General features: G+C 41.5%; 1 protein-coding gene across 1 annotated transcript in view; it reads left to right on the top strand.

Moving 5' to 3' along the window:
• cpne5a (copine Va) overlaps window positions 1-16,166 on the top strand; it is a gene marked incomplete at its 3' end in the record, with an annotated part of 80,129 nt that extends 63,963 nt beyond the window's left edge. The window contains exons 15-21 of the mRNA XM_080497335.1: window positions 2,920-2,966; window positions 4,312-4,493; window positions 6,507-6,634; window positions 8,834-8,936; window positions 12,680-12,737; window positions 12,951-13,024; window positions 15,978-16,166. Coding sequence (XP_080353461.1) covers window positions 2,920-2,966; window positions 4,312-4,493; window positions 6,507-6,634; window positions 8,834-8,936; window positions 12,680-12,737; window positions 12,951-13,024; window positions 15,978-16,166 — 781 coding nt within the window. The remainder of the gene's footprint in view (window positions 1-2,919; window positions 2,967-4,311; window positions 4,494-6,506; window positions 6,635-8,833; window positions 8,937-12,679; window positions 12,738-12,950; window positions 13,025-15,977) is intronic.
• Window positions 16,167-24,370: the final 8,204 nt, after the last annotated feature.

Genomic DNA, 24,370 nt, shown 5'->3' with positions numbered 1-24,370 from the left:
ATGTGAAGTTTCACATTTTCTCAGTTTTCTTCTTTTAGGAAAGAATAATTGTGAGTTGGGAATTGTAAAGCTAATTAAAACGTTTTGCCTTGTTTTTGTTGTTGTTGGGTTTTTTTTGAAAAATCATAGATATTTGCCATGTCAGCAGTCACACTCCTGCATTTAGGTCACTGATTGCTCGTGTGCAAACACTTAATAAATCCAAATCACAAGGAAATCCCAGAAGGTATCTAATGACTTGCACGCCCCCGATGTCTTCTGTTGTGCACATGATTAAAGACGAGACAGACGAGCGGTTTTCCAGAAAATGATTTACCAAAGAACACAGCATGAATTTCCCTGCACTTAAAGAGTCGTTACTGTAGATTTTCCAGTGACCTATTAATCTTCGTTATACAGATTGTCATTTGGGGCACTTAATGGTGGAAAAATCAACAAATGCATGAAAACTTAATTTTTGACCAATTTCATCTTGTCATGGAATGACCTTCCAGATTTATGATTGTACACGCAGCCGTTTGTACACGTCGCCACAGTTTGGATGGAAACTCAAGGCTGTGGAGGCTGAACTGGGTCATGCAGCACATCTATCTCTGATATTGGGGAAAGCAGATTTGGAGTCGCGTGGCAGACTCGAGTGCTGGATGTCTTTTCATTCTTTTTCGGTAAAATGTTTTAGATCCTATTTGCCATCTCGACGACCCCGTGGAGTGTTTCCAAATGGGACCGGGCAGAATGCACCCTTGACATGAGCTGATACGATTTATCTCGGAGGGCATGTCGTGCGCCCCGGGAGAAAATGCAAACAGAAAGACTGGGTTTTGGACCAGCCGCGACGCGAGCAGCGACGCCGGTAACGCCTTAATTATTGACGTGTTACTGTCATATGACTACGTTTTTCAGTAACGAGTAAGCTAAGGCGTTTCTGTTTCCAAACCAGTAATTAGATTAAAGTTACTGATCCAAGTCACTGTGTGTTACTATTGTAGCATTTATTTATTCATAATTTATCATTAAAAGGTTGCATAGAGCATGCAGTGCAAATAAATAAATAGTGCAAAAACAGAGTATAACTACATCACCGGATAAATAAATACCAGTAATAGTAAAAATCTGATAATAAACACGTGAGTCAGATATAAATAAGACAAAGAATGAAGGTCTAAGGTTAAAATATGCATCAGCACAGAGTTTTTGGCAAAACCGGTTGTCCTTATGTTGAGACGGTGGTTGCTTTTAAAAACAAGTATTGAGTAAAGAAACTAATTTACTTTTTAAAGGAGTAACCAGTAAATCTGATTACTTGTGCAAGGTCACTGTGTCAACACTGGAAGCAAGGATAGCGAGCTTCATATAAACAGGGATTCACTCCTATTTCAGATGCAAAGACACAATGAGAAAGAAATTACTCTACTTGCATAAATACTTCAAGGATTTTTGCACAATATTTAACACAAACTCGATGATCTACATCGATTGTGTGATTGTTCAGTTCAATTCCTCAACCAGTAAAAAATGTATATTGAGGTGCTGACCGGTGCAGTCTGATGGAGGCGTTTAAAGTGTAGTGTGAATGGTCGCGTGAGGAAATCGGATCTCGGCAAGAAATCAGAATTGAGCATCAAGTTCCTGAGTGGATCAGGCCTCTAATATTACTAATGCGACATAGTAAACCGTTCAGGTGCAAATCCACTTGGATCAGTCTTGTGAGTGGTTGCAGTGGCAGCAGAGATCGTCAGTTTGAAGGTAAACCACCGGCTGATAATCTCATTAGCAGGTTGATAGTTAACTCCCATGTGAGTCTTGCTTTCTGTTGCTCTGCACCCGGGCTTCACTCCAAATCAACGCCTTGCTCCCCTGGCCAACTGATCTCGAAGCAACCGCGGAAATCAGCGGAGACTTTCAGACTGAGGCGGCACGCCACTGTAACAACTCCCCTTTGTGTGCCGAGGCGTCCGGCTCAATGCTGATTAATGAGCTGAGGTCAGAGTCTCCCCGGGAGGAGGCCGCCATTATCTCCCATACTGCGCTTGTGGGAATTTCTGAATGGAGGTAAAGTCAGGAAGAGGCAATCAGTGTTAATCACAATGAAAGAGCACACACTTTGATCCGGGCGCTGCATTTTCATTTGTCCCTCTTGGGGGGGGGGGGGGGGAACAGGCGAATTCAGCAGAGACTAGTTAGCCCGTGTTTAGTTTCCCTTTCCAAGGTTTTGGCCATCATTACAGGCTCATGAATAAAATAAATGCACCCAGCGTTTTGGGGAATTTGGGGAATTTTTTCTCCCGGCCGCGGTGCGGCGAGTGGAGGACCTCAGATTTCGGCATTGATCACAGATCAGTTGAATACAGAACGGACGGCCGACCGGTGGCCACATCATGAAAACGAGATTACAAGGCGACTCGTCGTGAAACTGAAGCCACACTCGTCTCCTTCCTCGGTGTGATGTTGATCATTAGGCCAGCTGCATCATCTCATTATATGTTTGTGGAAGCCATTTGGGAAATTACTGTGCCTTTATTGGAGCTGCTAGATTTTTTTTCTGTTTGTGGTGTTGCTGAATCTTTTAAGCAGGAGACCAAAGCATTGAATGCAGTGTGACCGGCAACTGTGTGTGTGTGTGTGCGTGTGTGCGTGCGTGCGTGCGTGCGTGCGTGCGTGCGTGTCTCTGCTTTGTAAATGGGATAATAAAAGCCTGATGAGAAAGCGTGCTGGATAAGTGATGTGAGGAAGGAGCTGTGAAAGTAGACAGTAGAGGTGTGCTATCGATTGTGTTTGGGGTTCGGTTTTGTCGCACCTCCTCTCGGATCAGAGCAGCCAGAGCGCTGAGACCGTGCGAGAGCTTCATTAAGCGGCAGCTCCCAGTTTTCCCGCCTGTCGCTTGTTAACAGCATCCCTCCTCCTCTTCTCCCGTTTCAGGACGCAGATTCACTTCACAGTGGCCATTGATTTCACAGCATCAAATGGTGAGTATTCTGAGTATTTCTTAACCTGCTCTGCTTGCTGATGTCATGTACAGTAAAAGCAAGACATTTTATATGAATCAAAGCGAGGCTGGAGTTTTCTCATGTCCTTTCAATTGTTTCTATGGGTTTTTTTTTTCTTTCTTTTAATTCTTCACATGCCGGTTGGCATCGTGTGATGTAGAACAGACACAGCAAAGATGCTTGAAAATCACAAAGAGGTTGAATATCTTTGCGAAAATACAACACAAACAAATAACTTATTATAAAAAAAAAAACATGATGAACAGACAACATTGGATTTATTTTGATTGAAGGGAACAAATTGTTAGATGCGGTACCTAAGGTACCATTTGCATGTTTACAACTGTCGCTGTTATTTGAGTGTACGTTTACATGACAAATGTACATGAGCCACTGATAATGCAACTTTTTGAAAACAACTCCCAAGGTAGAACTTTAAGAAAATTTTCAAATTCTTTGGAAATGGCAGAAATATATATAATGATATACCATAACTAGTTTTTCTGCACGCGCTCAGTCGATGGACAAATACAATGTTTTATACAGTCCAGGGACTTGACCGCCTGTCCTTGTACCTGCCATCGTTGGTGTTTGTAGCACGTTGTCGTCTGTGCATGTGTGTGTGGTTTCATTCCAAAAACAACCAACAGCACCCACTAGTGGCCAAACACGAAAACCACATTGTTTTCAGCACTTCTGCCATTTCCTTGTAAACAGACACTGTTGCTGTTTAAACACATTTTCTGAAACAAAACCAATGCGTTTTAACCTAAATAACTTTTTTCAACTCCAAATATAAACCATCAAGTCGTTTGGACAAAATTTCTGTTTGATTAATAACTATGATTTGTTAAGTTGGACGATTGCTAAAAAAAAAAGAAAAAAAAAAGTATCTTATAGCAAAAGTGTCATTAAGCTCCTTTGTAAGTTCTCTTGTTTTTTTCAATCAAAATCTACTCAGTCAGTCAGAGAAGATCTGTTTTATCCGGCCGACATTCACTTACCATTTTGAAGCTTAAAAACCATTGTTTCTTTTCAATGTTTGCTTTGAGCGAAGTGTTCAGGACGCCAGTAAAGCTTGAAAACATAAAGTAATCTCGCTCTGTCATGCGGCAGCGGTGAGAGCGTTTGCTGTGTCCGGCGTTGCTAACAAGGCACTTGATTTGTGCGAGCCGATGGCCCTGCTCCGACTCAGAGCATCCAATTTGGTTCCCTTGTTTCCTTTTTTTTTTTTTTTTCTTCCCCCTCCCTCCTGTTGCGGCTGTCACGTCGCTTTCAGTCTGCCGGTTTGCTTCACTGACTCTGACTTCTTTTGTCTTGAAAGGAAATCCATCACAGTCCACCTCACTGCACTACATGAACCCATACCAGATGAATGCGTATGCCATGGCCCTGAAGGCCGTTGGAGAGATCATCCAGGACTATGACAGTGATAAGATGTTCCCGGCTCTGGGGTTTGGTGCTAAGCTACCCCCTGATGGGAGAGTTTCCCATGAGTTCCCGCTGGTGAGTAAACCGTGCCGCTCGTTTAGACACCGCGCGTGTAATTCGTCAGGCGAATTGACGTGAATCCGCATTGAGAAGAGGAATTCCGGCCCTCCCGGCGGAGCAACGGCCCGTTTGTGTGTTTATGTCCCCTCCTCGTGTATGGGCGAGCGTGTTTTTCTATGTACCGTATGGATGTGTGCATTCTGCGATAAATGCCGCGACACCTTTGACATGCATAATTCAGAGGGAATTTCATTTACCTTTTATAGTGCAAATGAGGTTCTCCAAGGCTGAGGGATTCTTAAATCAATTTAGCTTCTGTGAGCCAGCTAATGTGCTCCGGCTGCTGCAGAATACAGCCTAATGAGGAGCGTGTCTACAGGGGGACGTCTGCATCACTCTGTTTCCATTAAAATTTGCAAATTAAGATTCATCTCTGCATATAATTGAAGCCTCATTCTTTCATGCCGTAGCCATGTAAGTCGGTTTAAAAGTAAAGTTGGTCTTGAGTGGCATATTCGCTACGCTGTGTGTTTGGTTCGAAACTTGTAGCCGGGTGAAGATAACCTTTGAAGCAAAGTTTGACAAGCATATCTCCAGGGGGTAAAAAGAGATTTTTTTTTTTCAAAATGTCACTCTGCCTTGAAATCCACACTGTAATTTGATTTTTTTTATATAGAGGGGAGACATCTGTGAACACAATAAACTGCTGGATCACTACTGGTGTGAGAGAAGTGACTCCTCTAGTGAAACAGTTATTAAATAGACAAGGCATTAATGGATTTGGTTACACGATGTAATTCAATATTCCAATTGGCTTGTTTTACCCTCCATTACCAGCTGGTGTTGGCAGAAGCTATGGTAATTAGCACAATCACTCTGTACATATGTGTTGTTGAGTTATTCATAAAACATTTATTCTTCTTTACATAATTATTCGAATTTAGCAGTGGTGTTTGTTTCATGTGAAGCATTTCACTCAATCTGGATTCCAGCTAAGTAGCTTTTTCAAGCTTGTTATTCTTGGTTGGGGTTCATTGAAAAGAAGCGTTTTAATGTATGTCTGTTTATTCCAGTGAAAACGCCTTCATTTTCTGTTTTTGTTTCAGAAAAGTTTTACATTTACACAGCAACATTTTGAAAATGATGTCCGTTTACATAGAAGCAGCAGAAATGCTGAAAAAGGCTGTAGTTTTCAAGTTGCGCCACTAGTGGGTGCTGTTGTTTGTATTTGTAATGATGCAAACAGACCCTCAAAAACACAATGAAAAATGTGTTACTTTACGAGAAAACGTTTGGTTATAAACCTGGCCAAGGTGCTATATCAACAATATAATATATATTTAAAAATACAGAAAAACTGCGGTCAAGCGATACCCAAGAACTTTGTCAACAACATGCATAAAATTATGAGTTCACAAGTACCACATTTTCTGGACGAGTGGTTGCCCATCTACAACGGTTCTGATACATACCATCTATGACCACTAGGTGTCACTGTGTGACAACAAAATGCTGCTACAATACCACTGAAAAATCTCTATTATTACCTTAATTGCATGGTGCTGGACTGTAATTTTCCATTGTGTAATCATGTAAAAATACCCGCGAGATTCCTAAATTGTTTTTCTTCATGATGCCTCAGGAATATACATTACATATCATTGTTTACACTTATCAGGGTCTACCGGGGTTGGGAACTACTACTGTACAAGTGAGCTATAAGTAGAAATAAGTCTTGGACGGTCTCAAAAATTCTTATCCTGTCAGCTTGTAAATATTGAAAATGGACATAAACAGCTGCACCTTAACTGATCAATGCCAATTTATTTTAGATTATTGAGTCTTTTGTGTTTTCATTTGAATAATTTTAGCAATTAAATCGTGAAATTCTTATATTTCAACATTAGAATATTACATCAGTCTCACGATCACGTCCTCTTATATCAGGCTTATTGAGTGCTCAGATCTGATTGTCAAGTTTTTTTGTACAACTGCCACAACTCATGTGTTGGTTTGTCTTTCTCTCAGAACGGCAACGTTGAGAACCCGTACTGTAACGGCATGGAGGGCATCCTTGAAGCGTACCACCAAAGCCTTAAGACGGTTCAGCTGTACGGACCCACTAACTTCGCTCCCGTCGTTAATCACGTGGCAAGGTACCGAGACAAACCTCCCGCGTTTCGTCACAGCGCAGTCAACCTTTCTCTCAAAGTCACTTCTGTACGTAATCTGCGGCCGGCAGACACGCCGTCGGAGAAATTAAAACAGTGAATGGTGGTTTCTCCAAGAATTATCGGAGGAAAAGTAAATGGCCAGCTGCTGAGAGGAAGAGGAATGATCATCTGGAATATGTGAGGTTTTATTTTTCCAGACATGTAATGAAAGTGAGGAGGTGTGAGTGGCGGGACGAGAGAAAAATGAATTCGTGTCATTTAGCCTTTCATGACATGTGTTGATTAGTCACATTAGTCATTGAGTGAGCTCGAGTATAAATGGGCCGGCACATGCTCCAGTTCCCCGTTACAAACGTCCTGTCACCGCAAATGGAGTGAGTGCGCAAAGTGAAAGTAAAGGTCAGATTTATAAATTGAACCGTAGCACATTAAACACACAGCAGACATGATTTGATCAGCTCACGTTGAACCAGCCAATCAAATTATTGTATTAAAACACAGCGACACAGTTTGATCTCTGCTATGCCAATAATCTCTGTGTTAAAACATTCTTTTTACTGGTAATAGTTTCATTAAGGCAATAATGGAACAAATAACTCAAACTAGTATCGCAAACTTTAATATTAAAACTGGATTTATGTGAATTTTTGTTGGTGGATTTTTTTTTTTTTTTTTATCATTGAAACGTTCTCAGGATAAAATGTTACTCCAACTTGAACAAAGAGCTTTGTATAGAGTTTCTGGGTTTGGAAAGTTTTGACGGAACAACAACTGACAGACTAACGACCGACCGGGAATGAGGAGAAATGCTGGCGTCCGGGTTTAAAACGCAGAGCTGCTGCCAGACGTTTCCATCTGAGGAGGCTGAAAGCTTTCTGTCACAGTTTGTTTCTGTTTGGATTGAACTCTTTATGTGTCCCGTTAACAGGCAGCACAAGCTGAAGATGAGGCCTTTAAGCGCCCTCTGCATTTAAGAAAGAAAAAAAAAAAAATGAAGAAGAAGAATTTTACAAGATATGTCCCCCGCAGACCTTTAGACATGATTTCAAGCGATAAAAATAATTCATTAAAGTCTCTGAAGGATTTTAGGTCTAATAAAAGTGCAGCAATTGGAGATGCGTTTATAAAAGGGCCTTTTTTTTTTACAGCCTCTTCGTGCCTGAAGGGTGCAGTGTAACTACGGGTGCAGTAAAGTTATTCATAAAGAAGTTAGAGACCTTGAAAGACGTCACATTGTTGAGAAGAAATGAAGTATAACGCCCAGATGGAATACAGCGGCGAGAAGATTAAAATCACAGAAACATTTACAGATTTCTTTTTTTTTGTAAGCGGTTGAGTTGTGGAATTTACATCTTTGGTAATTAATGAAAGTAGGTGACGATGTTACAAAGGTTGAAACTTGATGCATACCGATACCGAGTATCGAGTACCGATGCTGAGTACCGATACCAGTACTTATTAAATGCTATTAAGCCTAAAACGTGGCTGTGTCACCTAAACTCCGATGAGTTTGATTTCCCTGGTTTGCAGTTGGTAGTTCGGCTAACGTGCTCAACGGCCTCCGAGGTCGATAAACGGCGGGCGGGGAAGACAAATGTGTGTTTAATCCTCTAAACAGCAGCCATCACTCTCGCTGTTGTCTCAGACCGGTCACGCTCTTTGATTAAAATGTCAATCGCCTCCGCAATCAAACTGAGCAAACGCAAGGCGGCGGAGAGGCGCCTTGACCTCCGACCCGCCCTTGGATCTCACAATGATCCGACACATTTTCTCCTCCTTGTCGCTCATCAGCTCTGGTCAGACGCCGCGATCAATAATGTCCTGAAAGAATAAAGACTGCTGCACTTGCATAAACAGTTTGATAAATTATTCATTGTGCAGCCAGCGATGGGCGATTGAATCTAGGCCACACTCGCCGTGGCGTCTCTCATGGCTTTCATAATAGCGTCTGGATGGACCTGGGAGACGTGACGCGCTTTACAACACACTTCATTCCTTTACATGTCTATATTAAACTTTTGTGTCGCACACTGGGAACAGAGGGAGTTTGTTTCTGCACAACATGCCGCTGTGGTTTTTCTCTCTGTTCTCAAGTTTGACGCGTAGACCCACGCAGTCTCCATCCTGCTCCACGTTGCCGTGTGCCGCCGTGCTCTAACCACTGCTGACGCTCTCGCCCAGGTACGCTGCGGCGGTGCAGGACGGCTCTCAATACTTTGTGCTGCTCATCATCACTGACGGCGTCATATCAGACATGGCTCAGACCAAGGAGGCCATCGTGAATGTAAGTGCTGCTGCTCTCTCTCTCTCTCTCTCTCTCTTTCTCTCTCTCTCTGCAGGGGCTTTTAGCTCCCCGCGCAGCGGCTCTCAGGCTTTCTGTTACTTTGAAGGTTCCTGAGCCTGCGGCGGTAGATTTGAGGATTCACGGGATGTTTTCCGCTCCACTTGTCTCGACCTCTCTGCCCGGATCCTGTGTTTGTTCAATATTTATCCTTCTGTTTGAGACCCTCAGACACCCGGGTTCACTCCCGGTACAACACGTTCACTTCAACGGAGGCAAGACCCTCAACTCGTGTGTTACTGTTGTTTATTTGTCGGCTCTGCTGAAGTGGAAGGTGAGGCCCTCGTCTGCCAGGTGGACCGTCACCGTGTTCTGACCCCCAGCAGACTGGGTTTAAAGGGAATTTGCGACTGTTAATCAAACCATTCGAACAGCCACACCTTCCTTTTAAGATCTTGTCTGCTGCTCTGCTCTCTGCTCAGCCTGAAGTCCTCCTGCTGCTGTTTCCACTGGACGACCTGCTTCGCTTGTCCCACGGCCTTTTAGCTGACGAACTCTCATCGCTGCATTTTTGCTTTCCTCGTGTGCGGTTAACACCAGCTTTAAAGATTGTGGATGGATATTTGTAGGATTGCCGCTAATGAGGAAACCGGACCTCTTTGGTTTGTTTGTCCGACACAAACCAGCACCGCTCAGCCTTCAGGAATAAATATTATGTCCACATTAGCAAGAGAACAGCCTCTGGGGTAAATAAATGCTACAGCGCTTCACTTTGATGTTTTCCTTTAAACTCCACGTTTCATTTAGGCGCTATGAGTTATGAAATATGTCTCTTTCTGACCTTCTGACTCATCAAAAGTGCTTTCACACAGAGGTATTAGATCAAAAAGGTCTTTTCAAGCAGTAACTTGAATAGGACTCATTGTTTTTAATGGTTCGCAGCCCATTCATTGTGAATTAGAAAAGAAAAAGAAAGTTGCACCAGTTTCAACATTTGAATCCCGACAAAAAAAAAATAAACAAAAAAAAAGTTGGCGTAATTAAGCCAGACTTGGTGGAACTGTTAACAAGTGCTACGACTCCATTCCCATGGAAACGGAGGAAATCAACGTTGCTGTCTGCTGAACACAAAACTTTTGTGAAGCTAAAACGTAAAAAAAAAAAAAAACGTTTCCACTGAACTATCACTGAAACGCAACAATTCCCAAGGTGATAAACATTCTGGATTTAGGAGGAAAAGAGCTTAAAACGACCCAAAGCAGAGCTAAAATAAGGTATTTGTGCACTAATGAAATTGTTAAGAACGTCTCCTAGTTCAACAGATCACAACAATGCAGACGAGTTAATGTTGAAATGAAAATATTTTCTAATTAATGACATATTTGTGAGAGAAGTATTATTAAACTTTTAAAACCTGTCACTTCTGTCACCCACAATGCACGTTTACCACGGATGGATTGATTAGAGGTTTGCTGGTAACAGTGAAATGTGAGTTTGTGTTAAGGCGAATAGCAGTTAAGAATTCATAGATCTTTGTGTTTCTAAATAGCAGCATTTCTCCAAGTTCTTGTTTCATAAGAAATTTGATTCTGTGTTGGAAAAAGGGACATTTAATTCCACTGAAACAAATATTAACACGCACAGCGGAAACATTATTCTCCGCCTGTGTCTCGTTGGTCACTGGGTCAGCCTCGAGATGCTGTTAGTATTTACATGCAATATTAAATAAAGCGTTTATTATCGGCGTGGGTCAACGCTGAGTCTCTGCATACGTTCCGTGAGAGGAGCGAGTTCAGGGAGTGACAGGGTGAGGTCCCCCGAGTGATTCCGCATTACAGGAGAAGAAGAAAGCCGCGGTGTAAGTCTGAATTATTCAGCTCTGGATACAGAATCTGATCTGGCATTTATAGATGTAGACGCTCGTGGGCTGCGGCATCCTGGAAGAACTGGCAAACAGAATATGTATTTCTGTGTGAGAGCAGGAGGTCACGAGGAGCGAGGGAAAATGGGGGAAAGCAAAGGAGGGAGAGAAAATGATAGAGACCATGAAGGGGGTGGTCCTCCCGAACCTATTTACTCGTATCTGTGACAGGCTTCGTCCCCCCCCCCCCCCCCCCCCCGGGAGGTTTTTTTTTTTTTCTCGAGGAAAAGCTGACCCACTTTTACCCCAGCAAATGCATTTCTACCACAAGCATGTATCATTCATTCATTCATGCCAGAGCTTTCACATTGCTCACATCAGGGCTGTGGTCTGGAGCCGTGTAGCACGGCAACGTCTGCAACCACAAACTGTTTCAGACCTTCACCACCGAGGCTGAAGATATTGTTTGGGCTGGAGTGTAATGTGCAGGACATGGAGCTTTTCTGTTCCCGTGTCGGCTGGATTTCAAACATTTCTCTGTGCACACCACCTCAATAAGTAATGCTCGGCTGAATTATGTAAGAAACATTGCTATACGTTGTCGGAGAACATACAGAGGGTTGAAAACGGTGTTGAACTCTGGAATCATCCGTTGGATACATGTAAGGAATGCGATGAACATAAAATCGTAGGATGAAGCGTCCCAACATTAACTTTGTGACAACTGAGACATGAGCTCGATCGAATCAGTGAAGACAAGATACATTTATTAAATTAATGCGCTTTATTTACAGGATCATTTGTTGAGTGTGTAAACCAGGGGTGTCAAACAACAGAGCTGTGGGCTAAAAGAGGCTCCAATCCCCCCAAACCATTAAGCTAATTGTAGAAAACATTATTAAAAAAAAAAAAATATTTCTTAAGAGTAGCAAATGCTGAGACCCGAGCTGAGTTATCAGCTGCCCTGAAAGATATCAAACTAGCATGAGCCTTAAAGTCGTATTGTCGGGGTGAGTTTGTAAAAAATACTAGAAATAGAGGGAGTTTTTTTGTTTTTTTTTAGACATTTCACTGTATTTTGCACCAGAAAGTCTCATTAAAATCGGATTTAATTTGAGATTGTAGTAATTTTCAGGCGTAATTGTTCGGTTTTATGAAAATAGAGACATTGTCATCATGTATTTTTAATATTTAAATTCAAAGTAGATGTTTAAATTTAAAGCTTGATATTGCACTATTTTAGCAGTCTGGTCCACTGGAGATGAAATCGGCCTGTATGTCGCCCCTGAACTGAAACGTGTTCGCCACCCCTGTTGTAAACTCCGACTCTCTTTTGAACACGTAAAATCAGATTGTCGCTTATCCAAGACAAGTTGTGTTGTCTCTTCTGTTTGTTTACTCATTTGGAGTCATTTCTTTTTTTTCTTTATCTGATTGTTTTTGTTTCTTTTTACATGTTCGAACTGTAGATTTATAGCATATTCAAACGGTCCTTTTGCATTTTAGACTTCATCAATGATTCTACATCACCAAAGTAACGTGCAGAGTATGTATATATAGACATATATAGTAGATATAGTAGATTACATTCTGTCTATCTTTCTCTGTGTTCTAACCAGAACCTAAATCGTACCATAAGAACCAGTGATGCAATATATAATTGATATTTCTCTCGGTGTACAGTAATCCCTTCATTATTGTGTTTATCTGCGTCCTCCCTGGGGAACCCTTACTGACTTCACACCCCGTGACATCCACATCGTGGGAAAGTGCTCCTAATTGGAATCGTAGCCCTTTGTTGTAGGCTGATGAGATCTCGCGTGTTGCAGTGTTTTTACAACATACTGGAGTCAGAACTGACTGTTTGCTCTTCTTGTTCACGCAGGCAGCTAAACTCCCCATGTCTATCATCATTGTTGGAGTTGGCCAGGCTGAGTTCGACGGTGAGAATATTAACCGAAGCTGTCGGGAGACGAAATGCGTGGAAAATACCGAGTTATTTCTCAGTATCAGGAGCAATTTATTCTGATTAAACCAGCTGAAAAACCAAAGGAATAACCATTATTGTTGAAACTCATTAACTCACAGTGATAAAAACAGTAGTTCTGCATGTTTTTGTTTTTTTTTTCTTTAATCAAACGCTTTATTTTCTGCAGCCATGGTTGAGCTGGATGGCGACGACATCCGGATCTCTTCGCGGGGGAAGTTAGCAGAGAGAGACATTGTACAGGTGAGACATTTCCAATGTTGTGTTTCGCACTCGGTTTGTCTTCAGAAGGAAATGACTCATTTCCCAAAAGCAAAACAGGTGAAACGTTTCATTTCTGCCTCCATTAGCGGCTTCTCTTATACAGCAGATGGCAATCTTCATTCTTGTTTTAGTTTAATGCAAAATATTTCCCCCGACACGAGCCAGAGAAAATCATTTTCAATCATTTTGTCGATCCCCTGATCTTTCATCTTCCGCCGCCATTTACTGGTACACATGTAATATTGAAATTCGCCAAGCATAATACCGTGACATTTACCAAACACATTTATTAAACATGAATGAATAAATGAATAAACTTTGCACAGGTTACCGCAGACTGAGAGGCAGCGTTTCGTTAGAGTCTACTCTGCCTGTTTGATGAAGACTTGTAAACTCTTTCCAACAAGCAACGAAAGACTAAAACAACATTCCTGTTTCGTAACGTGGAGATGAGCCGCTGTGACACTCTGAATAAAGTCAAACTATTTCCAAGCACATTATGAACCGCAGTCATTTTAAAAGTAGGGGTTCGGAGTAGGGCTGCAAGTAACGAGTAGATTAATAATCGATTAACCGGTTGATTATTTTTTTCAATTAATCGACGAATCGGTTAAAAAAAACATTTCAAATTGTCGGACCAGTTGGTATTGAATGAACCAAACACCAAATATGTTATAGTTATTTAAAAGAACATAACTGAACCAATACAAAGATGTATAAAATATAAATACATATACACACATGTATATAATATGTATACAAGATAATTATTAAATATGATTTAATTTACTTCAGGGACCACATACAGTCTAGATTCATCCTGAGTGGACCAGACTGCTATATTATTGCTATAACAACCTTTAAATTTACACTTCAAAGTTTTTATTTGTTGTGGTCACAGTGTATGGAATTGAATTGTCTATAGATTTACAAGATCAAACAGTTTGTACTGAAAATGATTACAATCTCAACATAAAGTCACGCAGCCCACATTTTTCGATTTTTATCAATTCATTGTTGCAGCCCTTGTTCGGAGAGTTATTTACATTCCACAGACAGTTTTACTTACAAAAACAGGCAAAGCACATTTATTTTATAACACCTTTCAGACACTATTCAGTGCTTTACAAGGAAATAAAAAGAAAATACATTCAAGCAAGACAATGAAGCGAATTCTTGCTAAACAGTGTCGGCCTGAATATTTTTTATGAGTATTGATATATTTTTCACTTGTTTTTTAACTGTATTTTACCATTTTTATCGTATACAGTGAGCAGTAAGCTTCATCTGTCTTTTGGCACAGATCACACTTGTTAAAACATGTCATGTGTCTACAGTCACTAAAAATGACTCCAAGATATGCTGCTTTTCCGCAACAAGAGTCCACTGAGGGGATTCACACCAGGCGATGCCTTCATGTCTTTCCCTGTTCTCTGGCAGAGTATAATAAACAGCGTGATATGATGATATACAGATATGAGGTGTTTGCTCAGTAAGCACTTTTTTTGCCCATCTTGTGACTTAATGTGACTGTCAGAGGAATTTATTGATGGTCTTTTTTTTTTAACCACCTGCAGTTGATGGCGGTCTGTTATTACTATTAGTGAATCACACTTAAGGACTGGGCTCTCGAGCTTCCCGTGATTCACACGGCTGGGTTCGAACGCCACTCGGCCATAACATTATGACCAGATAGCTTTACTGTGAGACGCTCGGACCCAGTCGAACGGCTCCTGTGAGACTTTCTCAAATCCTCACGCTTGCCATGTTCTCTGCTTCTAACTCAAAGTATTCTACTAACTTTATGGCTAATCACTGAAACGACACGCAGAAGTTTTTTGCCGTGCATAGCAGGATAAATACAGGAGTCGCCTGAAAGTCACCGAAATCCACCAACTCTTTTGATTTCACTCATGACGTGACACCAAAGTCACACAGTGGTCACACAAACAAACTAATTGAGCAAAGCGGCGGTGCACCAGCAGCTCCGGAGCTCCTCCGGGGTCGTAGCAGCTTTGATCAGTGAAGTCCGAGGGTCTCGGGGGGGGGGGGGGGGGGGGGGGGGGGGGGGAGCAGAGGGTGACGGGGTGGCTTCACTTCCACATTTTCAAAGAGCTGAAGCCACAACTGTTGTTACAACCCGAAGCTGGATTCAACGTGACGAGAACCTCATATATTAGACAAGGGCAAACAGTTATTTACAGGATGAAAAACAAAGTTTTAATAACAAAAGTGTCTAGATAAAACAGGAGTGTCAAACATAATATCCATGGGCTTTTCCTCAGCTTTAAAATGAGGTATGATTTGTGTTGCTACGTGGACTAGCAAGCGAGCTACAAATGTTTTTGGGGATTCTCCAGCCTGGGATCTATATATTTAGCACCAGTGGGAGAAGATGGCGGCGCTGTAGACACGTCATGTCAATAGGCCATGTGGCATCTCGTGTTTATATCTATGGCTCATATGATCCAGTATTCAAATGGAGGAAAATCAAGGAAAAATTGGATTTGGAGCAATAAACTTTGGATGCGATGTGCTTGGTCCAATGAGACCATGTGAAAGTTGAATAATATGACCCCTTTAAAAGTAGGCGTAGTGATTTGTAATCTAGTGCGTGTTTTACTTTAATCAATGTTGAGATCGTTTTGTTGACATTTTGTATGTTTTCCTTGTAATTTCCAGTTAATTCTATCATCTATTGCAACAAGAAGAAGTTAAAACTTCACATTTATCATATGTTTAAGTTAAATCAAAGCTTATTAATATCAAACTTTTTTTTTTTTTTAAATGTTGATCTACCTAATTGCATTTATGGATTGAATTAACCACTGCAAACTGCATCCGACCCTAGAAAAGCTTTGCTTACTGAATCCTCATGAGGACTGCACGCCTCGCACCCCGGTCATTAACTGCCTCTGCCTTGTGACGCCAGTTTGTCCCGTTCAGAGACTACATGGACCGTACAGGAAACCACGTGCTGAGCATGGCGCGGCTGGCCAAAGACGTCCTGGCCGAGATCCCCGACCAGCTGATATCCTACATGAAGAGCAGAGCCATCAAACCCAACCCCGTCCCTCCGCCGTACTCGTCCTGCGAGGTCCCGCAAACCAACCCCGTCTGAGGCCCCGCCCACCCAGCAAACCCCCTTCCGCCCCGCCCCGCCCCAACCTCGCCTCTCCCCCGCCCACAAACACGGGCTCTGGGTCCAGATTGATGGGAAAACTGACCTCCAGTCCTGAAACGGAGAGTGGAAATGCTTTCCGAGGCCCTTCTTTGGTGAACGTGAGTCGAGTCAAACACGACGAGACTCCGCTGGCGTCCGGAGCCGTGAGACCGCCGAGCGGCTTCGGCTCACGTTTGGGAGCGTCTCCCCTCCGAGGCGCGGAGACGAGAACCGCCGCAGGAGGAGGTTTTAGTTGTTCGCTGTCAAACCTGTCAAAGTGGTGATGTAATGGATAGCAAGTAAACCCGTAGAGAGGGCCTGTTGGAAGGCATCAATATATTAGGACGTGCCAGTGCGTATCATGTTCGTGATACCGTTTGGAATCGATGTGTGTGATACTAGGAAATCATGTGTATACTGATTTATCTATTTATTTATTTATTGCAGAAATTATTTATCCCTTTGAAGGTGTGGGGATAAAACTCACATATATACCCCCCTGTAGTTTTCCATCCTATATTTTGTGACCTGTGTATTTAAAAGGATCCCCATTTCTACTTTGATATGGACTGTAATATAGAAGCATGCGATGAAACCTATTCAGCAGTTTATGAGTCATTTTCACTTTTGAGCGCACCCTGTACAAGCCTGTGAGCCGCTGCCATACTGTTTGTTTTTTCCCAGCACCACGTCTTATACGTATTTCTTATATTTATAAAAATAGAATGCACTAACTACTGTCCAAATGAAAAGCACAAAGGTAATGATAAGTTCTCTTGGTATAACCAACCAACAATGAAACTAATGGAAAAGACCCGACGTGACGTTCGATGTTTGTACGTCTTCCAGCATTATTTTAAACCGACGTGACAACGGAGAGGACTATTATAGGAATGTGATGAATTTCACTTATATTTCAATCATGAACACATGATATGTTTACAGAAACAAAATTGAATAAATGGAAGCACACGTGTTTGTATTCATCGCCGGTAATGCTGCCACATTTCATTCCCCCTCCTGTTTCTGTTTCTCTCCATTATGTTTGTTGTGGTTTATTATCGGAGCTTCTTTTAAAAGAAACCTTCAAATATACTTTCAAAGGCTTGATGTCAACTATCATCCCCCTTGTTCTTCCTCCTCCAAAATGATTTGTTTTTCCCGTGATGAACTTTGAACAATCACAAATGTTGCAACACAGTGCAAGGTTTATTTATTTGTTTATTTTGTTATTTATTTTCAGGGAGATATAATTGAGAAGACGTCTCCATCTTTGTTCCTATTGTTCAGCCTAGATGTTGTCTATTATGTTTACTCTACTTTGTTCGCATTTGCATGTACTTGTTCCAATATTACTTTGCGCCGCGTGAATGCACAGCCGCCAATTTTAAAAGTCGTCGGGAGGCTATTTAAGTTACGAGTGGATAATATTTGTTTTGCAACATAATTCAAGCCACTTGTTGACACACACACACACACACACACAAAACACATTTATTCTCTTTTCAGTGACGGTGTGCACATCTGTCCAAGAGCTACATCCTGAGTTATCTCCATCTGTACAATGGCCAATGTTTTCACTAGTATCTCTCAGTCACTCAGTATCTCAATCCGAATGTGCCTACTATATGGAAACATATCCAAATTCAGTTACCCAGGTGTTGCTCTGCCAGCAGTCTTTATCTTTAGCGTGGCGGAAAATGTCGGAGATGATCAAACCGTCGCAGGATTCGGACTCTCCGCCGTCTCCGCCACACTTCTGTCCTTCCTTTTTATACTAACAGCTCCTCTCTGACATCTTTGAAGTGGTGAAAGCGAACAGTGTCGCCGAGCCTTCTTGTACTATATTCAAAGTCAAGACTTGTTTACAATTCAACCGTGGCTATTCACATTGCCTCAAGGGGGTAAAAAAAAAAAAAAGAGAGAGAGAGAGGAAAAGGTAAACATTCGTGGGTGTCATTGGGAACTGACCTTATGAGTTTATTGTAGATCCCTTATTGTTTGTGCATTATTCAAGATGTTGTTCTGCACTTCAGGAGATTCACTTGAAAGTCGCTGGAGAGCCAACAGAGATGTTGTCGGGTCGCTCTCTGAGAATGTGAAACCTTATGTCCTATTTAGTTTTTGTGTTTGGAGCAAATGCGTTTACATGATTCACGTGGCTTTACGATCTTCGCCAGCCACTCAATTGTTGGTTGACTTCACGCTGCTGAAAGAAAGTCTGACGACGGTGCAGGAAACTTCAGTCCCTTCAGTCACAGTCCCCACATCAATACTTTTCTTTCTGTTTAAATTTTTCATAAATGGTGATATTTCTCCCTCAGAAGACAAAGCAGAGTTTAATCTGCTGCCAAATTCACTTATTCATCACAAGTGAAATGAGGCTGTTTAGTTGCATAACACTCATGAATACTGGGATACCTCTACAGCAAGCCATTCAGTCCAAAAGGAAATAAATAATATACTTTGGCTGCATTTATTATAAAATATATATTTTTTAAGTGCCATCAATTATTTAGCTATTCCGCAGAAGTGACTGAAATATAATGAACTTATAAATATCTGATATTTCGCGTTTCGAGTAGCCTTTTTAAATGATAACTTTCAGATTGACTCAGATATCTTTAATTGGTCATAAAAAAAAGGGGATTCGGCTTGTGTGACGCTCGTTAAATCAGCAGGCAGCTCGTGTACTGGGAGTGTGACTGCACAGATTCATGTGAGCCAGAAGTGTGTGAGCAGTTTCCCAATCCTACTTTACGTAGATATCATCACATGAATTGAGTTTGAGTCGAGGGTTAAATGGCTTCTTTTTTTCTTTTTTTTTTCCGTGGTTGCTTCCCCCCCTGAAGCTGATAGCCGGTGTGATAGCGCCTCGTAGAATAAAAAACCAACAACTCTGAAACACACACAGCGATAATACTTATGCAAGACGCATTAAATTACTTTGGATTTGTATTTTTAGGTTTGTTTTTCTCATGTTTTGTCCCATCGTTCTGCATCGTCTCTGAGGATGGCCCCCGATTATGTACATAGGCCCCGTATAGAGAATTTTCAGCGCCAAACACGTGTTCGCTCGTCGAACTTGGCCTCTTTAGACAATGTGCATGTTTGTGCCAAAGTGGCAGAGAGTTTGATGGCCTGCCTTCATTTCACCCAGTTAGTGCATCCGCCACGTGCTGCATTTGTTTCTTAGGATGTCGCGTGGCGATAACGGCCACCTCCAGCATGCTGCATCTCTGGTTTCCTCCCATTCCGTTTCTATGAGACACATACTGTATGGGTTCTTCTTGCCACTGCTCCTGTTTTATCCCAGGTTGTTTACATACCTCTCTTGGTCTCTGACTTGCATGCTGAATAATTTCCAAACCAGGTGTTGGACATGATCTTGTCGTCATACTGTGGTTTGTGAAATGCTTTGTAATGGATTGCCTTAATTCAAGATTAATAAAAATGTTGACAACTTTGGCAGAATTCTGTCATTTATTTTGTGTGTTTTCTGGAAAAACTGACGTTTTAATGGGCATAAAAATAACAGAGGATTCTATTCTCCAGTTAAGATGTCTATTAACTCCATCAAATCAGTCACTGACCAATCACTGACCACAGGAGTTATAAGTGGAACTCATGACTTTTGCAAATAATGAAATTAATATGCAAACCTGCATATGGCAGCAAATCTTGAGTGTCGAGATATAGTTAATAAAAGGAGACCAATGGGATTTGAAAAAGAAAAAAATGGCATCTAAATTGCCCAACTATGTATTCATGTATTCTACACTGTGTGAAACATTGTGGAATGAACCATAAATTGGCATGAGATGAAAATATACAGCATTGGATCTGACCTGGGACCAAATAACAACTACTAATACTGCTACTACTACTACTACTATAAAGTGAGAGGAAAGGGAAACCCTATAAAGTTGCATTCATTTACATACATATTAAAATGAATAGGTTTCTAAGATTTGCAGTGTTTTTTTTCTTATTTTTTTTAAGTTGGGTTTTTTATGAGGTAAGATATCATTATTATAAACACACACTTGATGGGCAGAGTAAATAGCGGTTTTGGAGGAGTCGTGGCATTCAACGGTTGTTTTGATGTTGTTTGTGAGCCAACCTGGAACGGACACATTATTTACTCATTCATTCCTATTTCAGGTGATGTTGAGGATATTTTCACGTTTCTATGCTGACGACTGGTGAGAAAATAGACACGCACTCAGTACACTCCAAGTGTGTGTGTGTGTGTGTGTGTGTTTACCAGAGCAGTCTGCTGTGTGGGCGATGTGACATGTAAAAACATACTGTAAACGTATAAAGTGTTTTGGGGTTTTTTTTTTCCCCAATAGCAACAGTATTTAGTGCCAGCAGCAGTACGTTGAGGCCTCACACACCCTCTTCGGTGTGGAGCGGTAGTTTTGTAACCTCGTCACACAGTAAAGCAGATCAGAAACAAACCGACCTGCCAGCTCTTCCTCCTCCTCTGGACTTCAGCCCCCGAGCCTTTGTCTCCCTCATGGCTGCTCACTAATGCGCTTCTGTGGTGACTCACAAACAGGAGACGCTTGAAAAATGAAGGCGAGCAAATAGGACTAACACCCCAGTCATCCCAGGTAAGCCTTTTTTCATCCTGTGCCGCTGGTGGGTTTATTTCTGTGCTGCTTTACAAAGAAAAAAAAAAAAAAAAAAAACAGACCTTCTGCAGCTGCTTTTGTGACCCTGAAAGAGTGGATGTGCTTCAGCAGGTGCCCGAGAAGATGTGGACACAGTATTGAAAAGCGCTCCATCATGTGATTTTGTTTTCTTTTATTGTTCAAACAGGTGCCTCTGCTTGTGATTTAACAACTTCCCTTACATGTTTTTTTTCCTTTTTTCTTTTTTTTAAGTACTCTGCCCGGGGCTGTTGGTGGTAGGCCCACCTGATTTTCTCTATGCCCACTCACAAAGTGATTTCTGGCTGTGCTGTTGGATTATAGTGTGTTGGGTTTTATTTAGAGCCTGGCTGAAAGCAACACCCTGCTGTGGGTGAAAACAAAGCAGTTAGAGCGAGGTGAGTAAATCAAAATGTTGTGGCAGGGACAGCTGAGGATCTGACGAGACTCACTGACTGTAAAGCTACAGAAAGGCGAGGGGAGCTGCAGATTCTGCCTATTAGTTACAGTAGGTCCAATGCTGCTCCGAATCCACATATATTTTTATTATTAGATAGTTATTGCTCTTAGTACTACCATTCTGTATGGTGATTATTGCTGCTTTTACTCCAAATTATCTCTATAGATTATTCCATCAGTTTATTATTTCAGTCATTGGATTCCTAAATTCAATTCAATTTTATCTTTATTTGGTCCGTCCATCCATCCACCCATCCAAACACACACACACACACACACACACCTCTTGGTGCTAAATACAGGAAAATATCCTCTGTGGCTTGGATTTTCTCTTGACATTTTTTTGCACTCAAACATGTAAGATTGAAATCAAACCTGCCGCAGTGTTTCTCTGCAGAATAATGTTTGCAGACGTTATTTCCCAGGAACCAGGATGCCTGTGGCCACATCGAGGCCTGAAGGAGGTAAGAGGAAATTATGAGTTCCCTTTGAGCAACAGCTCAACTATTAATCCACCTCACCCCCAGAGGTGTCAAGTAACGAAGTAGAAATAATCAGGTAGAAGTTTTTGGTATCTATACTTTAAGTAATTGTTTTTCAGCCTACTTTTCACTTACACATCTTACTTTTTCACGCATTTATCTGTATATTCTGCACTTTACATTAAAAAAAAAGGTCTGCTTATTTTTTTCATTGTTTAAAGAAAAACCCAACATCCTAGTTAATCCTATCAGATGGGTATGATGTAAATGCTAATGAGCATAATAGGAAGGATTTAGATTAGGTTATGTTCAATTACCTTTATTTCTCCCACAAGTGAGAAATTTCAGTATTTCAGCTAATTTCTGCATGAAAGCACGTATTTTCAATGTTTGAACATAGTTCATACTCCATCCCCAGTAGGTATAAACGCACCGCAGGGCGCACGGGGGACTCATCCAAGATGGCCGCCGCGCCAGTTTGTGAGTCCTGAGCACGTATGTAAATTAGCCATGTGCCAAACAGAAGACGGAAGCTCAGCTGAGAAGTCAGAATGAAATGGCGAGAGAGCGACAGCTGAACCAGATTGTTTCACGGAACCAGAACAGAGACTCAGGTGGTGAGGTAAAGCTAACGTTAGCTGCTACTGCTACGAGCACCGGCTGCTTGGACAACTAATGGAAAAACTGTAAGTTAAGAAACTTTTTTTTTTTGGCTATTTTTTAAGACTGAATTGTGAACTGATTAGTGTGATTGGGCGTTTGCGTGCGTGCACCCGCTGTGGTGATGCTTGGCTTGATGTGGTCTGTGTTGTCAGCATCTGCCATGGTGCTTTTTTTCAATTTGAGAACTGGCCTGTTTGCACAATTAGGTGAAAGTACTTTGTGTAGCTTTGCGTTTATTAATGCGTCTGTGTGGTGGCATTTACTGGAGATGGATGGTTAAATAATGTCATATGATCGGTCATACTGCAGGCTCTCATTTGAAAATGCAATGCACATGGGTCAATTAGGAAAGGAAGTTCCACTCTGGGGATTAATACAGTACTATAAATTTAAAAAAAGAAAAATGTTGGGTTTGTTTGGAGGTGGGGTAGTGCACAATAGGCCACTCTGGTTTTGTCGTTAATTGTATTTTTGCCCCTTTATTTTACTTTTATTCTCGTTTTGAAACCAATACTTTTATACGTCTACTTGCGTAAAAAGCTTGAGTTGATACTTTGACGTCTACGAAAGAATTTTTAAAACCCAGTATCTATACTTGGACGTTGACTCGTTTTAGGTGTCTGTTTACATTACAGCGGTGCAGTCGTTCATCTTGTAAATGGAGAAAACGCAACTTTTAGAAAATGCTTGAGTTCTCTGTAAACCACACAAGCGCTGCTTCATCATCGGTCCATATGAAAATCCATGTTCTCGCAATTGTTAGGGTTTATAGTGTATTGTTTTCTGCTTGAATAGTTTTATGACAAAAAAAAAACCAGCACCCACTAGTGGCCTAACATGAAAACGGTATCATTTTCAGCATTTCTGCCGCTGCAGTGTAAAACGGACATCGCTTTCAAAAGGTGGAAACGGGAAACTTTTCTAAAACGAAAATGCAAATGTTGTCGTATAAATGGGGCCTAATACTTCATCACACTTTCATAGTTACTATTACCAATTCAAATAATCATGGAGTTGAACGATTTCACATTGGGCTTTCCAAGTGAAGTAAAGGTTAATTTAAAAAACAAACATTTACCCATACATTAGCAGGATATCACAGATTGTGGCCTCAAACCTTCACACCTCAGGCAGAAATGAAGACTTCAGCACCTCCATCTCAGACTTTTCATTTTTAACTCCTGTCCATCCATTTATTAGATTTTATGCATGTCCCTTTGCAGCCACGGAAGGCTTTTAAAACTTTTTTTTGTCCGTGTTTGTCTCCTATTGTTTTTGTCATGCATAAAGTTACAGCTCACTGCACCTGGAAAATACAGTTTTTTCTTCTTGGACTAATAAAACTGTCAGTCTGGGATCATATTTTAGAATAACGGCCAACATCAGATTTTTATCGGAGGGAATTTATCTGTTCAAACTACATGTTTGATTTGTATCTCCCCTTCCATCCTCCTGGGAAGCGAGTGTCCAATCAGACGAGCGCCGTCCCCTCGCAGAATGCGTCCCCCTTAAAAATGTGTTCCTCTCCCCCTAATTAGATGCACACTGCTGAGGAATTAAGATGTCCACCTGGAGAGAAGGAGACAGCAGCTGGAGACATAAATTACCAGCCTAAGATGGAGCCAACACCTCCCCATGCCCACCCACTTACTGCCTGAACAATAACCACCGACTGGCAGCAGGAAGAAAATCAACAGCTAATGACATAGAATTAGACCCTACTTACACCACATATAACTTTTCACATGTATAATGTGCAAAAATCATCCCCAGGAGAATTTGGCTCAGATCATAGTATAACAATTACTCTGCAGTCCTGGCAGGATGAAATAGTTGCATGTTTTAAAAACATGTCTGGGCTGGAAAATCCACTTGAAGGAGTCGCCCGGCGTGTTGGAGG

This window comes from Blennius ocellaris (genome assembly GCF_963422515.1).
Source record: "Blennius ocellaris genome assembly, chromosome: 5".
Taxonomy (NCBI): domain Eukaryota; kingdom Metazoa; phylum Chordata; class Actinopteri; order Blenniiformes; family Blenniidae; genus Blennius; species Blennius ocellaris.
This window is presented reverse-complemented; position numbering and strand designations above follow the sequence as displayed.